The 4670-nt window shown below is 46.0% G+C and overlaps 1 protein-coding gene across 1 annotated transcript; it reads left to right on the forward strand.

Moving 5' to 3' along the window:
* Positions 1–1935: 1935 nt before the first annotated feature.
* On the forward strand, positions 1936–4314 carry DOLK (dolichol kinase). Its single transcript, XM_062505664.1, has one exon. It carries the CDS (start codon positions 2034–2036, stop codon positions 3603–3605), a length of 1572 nt encoding a protein of 523 aa, XP_062361648.1. The 5' UTR covers positions 1936–2033; the 3' UTR covers positions 3606–4314.
* The last annotated feature ends 356 nt before the right edge of the window (positions 4315–4670 follow it).

The following is a 4670-nucleotide window of genomic DNA, read 5'->3' on the forward strand; positions in this document are numbered from 1 at the left end:
CTTCGCTCCGTTGTCACGTGACCCCATACCCGCCTACCCCCACACGCCGGCGTCACGTGGTGTCGCCTAGGCCACGCCCCCCCGGAGTGGGTCATGTGACAAGGAGCACGGCAAGATGGCGGCGTCCTGTGAGGTGGGTGCGCCTTGGGCTCCCGGCGGCGGGGCCGCAGCTTCGCGCTGGAACCGGGAATCATCCGCCAGCGCCTCCCACACCTCCCGCGGGTGGTTGTCGTTCCCAGTAGCGGAGGGTGGGTTGTGGGCGTCGCGGCTGAATGGGACAGAAGGCGGCTGCGCGCAGCGTGGAAGGACAGCCCGCGGGTTGAGGGGAGTACACAGCGCTGCGGGGGCAGGAGGGGAGGAGAGGGAGCAGGCAGGGGCTGTAGCGAGGCGAGGGCTACCGGATCTTTGATAGCGCGTCAGTGGGAAGCTTCCTTGCCCTGAGCAACCTGGATGCGTATCACGAAACAGGCAGAAAACGCTCGGTTTGGCTTGAACCGCAGGGTGACGGATCCCGTTCGGTGATGAGAGAGTTACAGTGCCGAGGAACTACACTTTACCTTAAATAAGGTGTGGAGGAGGCGGTTGTGGCAGACACAAGAAAACGAAATAACTCAGCAGTGAAATACATTGCGTTGCAGAGTGTCAGGTCTAAGCATCCAGAGCTGCTGCAGCAGAGACCTCAGCCAGAGTGAAATGGTGCCTAGTCTGGCAGCCTGGCGGGGAAGCTCTCATGTGCCACTGATACAGGAGCTGGGGTGCAATCTTAAGATTGCCAGACTGAGGAGGAGGACTCGGTTTTTAGTTGGCAGGTTACATTTACTCTGCTTCTTCTTCTCAAATAAGCCTTAGGCTTCCTCCTCCCCAGTGCTCAGAAACAGCAGAAAGTAAAAACTATTATTGGTTGGAGGTAGATATTGCCCAGGCCAGTTCTGTTTTATTGACTGTATGATTAATTCTTCTCCTGTTTAAAAATTAATTTCAATGATAAAAGATTACATTTGGCCTGACAGAGCTGTGTAGCAACAGTGCAATGTAATGAAGCTGTTTGGCAATCAAGTGTTTCAGGCTATATGAATAAGGATGCCAAAAAGCAGTCTTTCAATAATTAAGTTTTCAGTACAAAGTCAAAAATATCTAAACACTGCAGTCACACTGTCTAAGGAAGTTTGACAGTACAAGCTGAAATAGTTCCTTAGTAATATTGCTATTACTTCATCAGTTTTGTAATCTGGTGTCACCGCTCAATACTGGCTGTAAACCCAAAAGAAAACCTTAAATAAACTTCTGGCCTTCCATGAGGGAGCTGGTTTAGATATTGGCAGTGAGACTTGGGGAGCAGAATTTAGTGAGACTTTGCTGCTAATCAGTTTAAGGGTGGGCCAGAAAATATGAAGTAATCCCCTGTTTCACAACTGAATCAACCATAATATTTCCAACAGAAATAAAGAGCTTGAGACCTACAAAGACCCCAGAAGAATTGCCAGTGTAATGGCAGAGGTTTACATATGGTTGATTATCAAATTATGTATCTATAGAGAAATCAAGATTGCCAGAAAGCAATAAATCCCGGTGAGAATTGCATGATGTTGTCACTGCCCACAATTCTTTGAAGAAGATAAGGTGAGATTTAACCTATCAGAGTAAATATGCCTGTTGCTGATTATCTCAACTGCTTATCTTCCAGTCCAAAAGTTTAAAGGAAAGTTTGGTTTGCAGGGCAGCCATCAGTGGGCTGTGAACCTTCACTTAGAGAGGGTGAAGTGCAGGATTGGCTCACCTCACTTGTTTGTTGTTTTTCTGTTTTAATCATCTGTGTGTTGACATTAGCAATTGGCACATAACTATCAGTTTGAGTTTAAGAATAAAACAGCTGTGCAAATATTTTAGCTGTCCAAACAGTTGCTTTAATTGCTTGCCCTTTTTTTTTTTTAATAGGAACTGCAGTAGCATGGAAAGGAATTCTGCCTAATGGACGACTGAGCACATTGGAACTACTGAGATCCTGCCAGCTTGAGGCAGGTTGGGCTGGAATCATGTTAAACAAAGCAGTGCTGGTGGAGTCACTGCTGGTGTTCACCATGGTGCTGTTGGTGCACGCTGTGGTGTGGGACAGGTTCTCCTGGTGCGCCGTCGCTTTGGCCATCCAGGCCTTCTACGTGCAGTTCAAATGGGACCGGCTGCTGCAGCTGGGGGGAGCCGTGTTCCAGTTCCGTGGGGCAGCCAACAGTGGCCTCCTGCCTGCCAGCATGGTCATGCCCCTGCTGGGGGTGGTGATGAAGGAGAGGTGCAGGGCTGCCGGCATCGTGTACTTCGAGCGCTTTGGCGTCGTCGTGGCTTCCACGGGAATGCTGCTCGCTCTCTTCCTGTCTGTCTTAGCAGTTGGCATCACCAAACCTGTGCCAACCAACACTTGCATCCTCACTGGTATTGCTGGCAGCGTAATTATTTACACCATGAAACATTCCTTGACTGTCTCAGAAGTGATAGAGGTTCTAGAAGTGCTGCTCATTTTTGTCTACCTCAGTATGATCTTGCTGTACTTGTTGCCTCGATGTTTTACCCCCGGAGAAGCGCTGCTGGTTCTTGGAGGTGTAAGTTTTGTTCTCAATCAGCTCATTAAACGCTCACTGAATGTAATCGAGGGCAGAGGGGATCCCATTGACTTCTTCCTTCTGGTGGCAGTTGTCGGAGTTGTTCTTCTTGGTCTTTTTTTCACTGTGCTCTTCATTTTCATGGATTCGGGCACGTGGATCTCCTCCATGTTTTTCCACATGATGACAGCAGTGTTAGGCTTAGGGGTCATCATGCCTTGGCTGTACCGACTGATCCAGAGGAACCCTTTGTTTTGGCTGCTCCAGTTTCTGTTTCAGACACAGACAAGACTTTACCTTCTTGTGTATTGGACTTTCTTGGCTGCCTCAGCATGTGGTGTGGTTTTCTACCAGAACACCAAGAGATCATCTGAATCTAAAAAACACCAGGCCTCGACTGTAACCAGGAAATATTTCCATTTCATTGTTGTAGCTACTTATGTTCCTGGACTAATTTATGACCGCCAGCTCCTCTACATTGCTGCAGTGCTGTGTCTGGCAGTGTTTATCTTCTTAGAGTACGTTCGGTACTTCAGGATCAAACCTTTTGGACAAACCCTCAGGCATCTGCTCTCTCTCTTCTTGGATGAAAGAGACAGTGGACCTCTCATCTTGACCCATATTTACCTCCTCCTTGGCATGTCCCTCCCAGTGTGGCTGTTTCCCAGATCTTGTGCTCCAAAAGGCACCTTGCCCGGGGCAGGAGCGCTGGTCCCCTACTCTGGGGTGTTGGCAGTAGGGGTGGGAGACACCATTGCCTCTGTTTTTGGCAGTACAATGGGGGAAATCAAATGGCCAGGGACAAAGAAGACCTTTGAAGGGACAATGACAGCTATTTTTGCACAGATCATTGCTGTGGCTCTCATTCTGATCTTTGACAGCAGTGTGAATCTGAACTCCAGCTATGCCTGGATTCTGGCATCTGTGAGTTTGGTTTCTCTTTTGGAAGCTTACACTACTCAAATTGATAATCTGCTGTTGCCTCTCTACCTCCAGATCATGCTTATGGCATAGAAGCACTTCCAGGAACAGAGTTTTCTCCCTTCCTAGAGAAAGGTACTAGAAAATGCACTGTAGTGAAAGCTCAGAGCTGATCCTTCGGTACAGCAGAGAAAATTGTTGAGAACAGAAATGAAAAAGTAGCCAGATTTATGTTCTAACAGCAACAAACATGACTGAAAAAAACAGCACTTGTATTTAATAAACAAATTTAAGTTTCTTCTGGGTGCCCAAAGGAAGCTGAGGAAGAAGAAGAGGTAAGTCAATTAGAGAGGAAACAATAAACAAGCAAGTCTCTCAGATGTTGCTACCTCTGTACTGTACCTTATTTTCTGTACAGAGTCCTGTGTCTTGTGTTCCATGTGTGAACTGTCATTTCTGTATAAGCATGATGTAAAGCATGTTTGATAACAAGGGTGGGCACAGGAAGCAGGTACAAGTGTCCAGCTATGTCCAGTCCTCATCAGCAAGAGCCAAAATCACACCACAATGCACAAACACAACTCTAAAATCAGCTGGCACAGCTGAGTTATCCAGGGTGGGTGGTGAAGGTTTGGGAATATCAATCAATGCTCATTCCTGACCATACTCATAAGAACAATGAATATTTAGCCCTGAAGTTTGCTTCAGCTAGAAAAATGTTTTATCTTTCTCAAGATTTAATCTCTAAATTAATTTGGAATGAATATAGGGGAAGATTAAGCAAAGTCACAGCTAAAACTAATTACACGTTAATCCTGAAAGCAGAAAATCTGTTGAAGTCAATAAAATTTTCTACTATTACACTTTCCTACTTTTCACATTTTTTTCAGACAGATGTTTAATCAGATAATTCGTAAAAAATGCTTCTATCAACAAATTGACTAAAGCTACTGAATTCCATCCATTTAATTAAAATTACAGCTACCATTCTGTGGCCAAAAAAAAAACCATTTCTATGCATGAAACCCTTCTGTATTAATGGTCTCTTCTCACTGACTTGTCCAGTGTCCACTAGAACAAAACACAAGTGTCCTTCCTGTCTACAGGGATGTGTCCAAGCAAAAGATTATCATTCCAGGATTCTAGTTTGCATCATGA

Source organism: Cinclus cinclus, chromosome 19, assembly GCF_963662255.1.
Source record: "Cinclus cinclus chromosome 19, bCinCin1.1, whole genome shotgun sequence".
Lineage (NCBI taxonomy): Eukaryota > Metazoa > Chordata > Aves > Passeriformes > Cinclidae > Cinclus > Cinclus cinclus.

What these genes read in the sequence shown, in the direction of transcription:
- DOLK (XM_062505664.1), top strand. Translation starts at nt 2,034, where the DNA reads ATGTTAAACAAAGCAGTGCTGGTGGAGTCACTGCTGGTGTTCACCATG.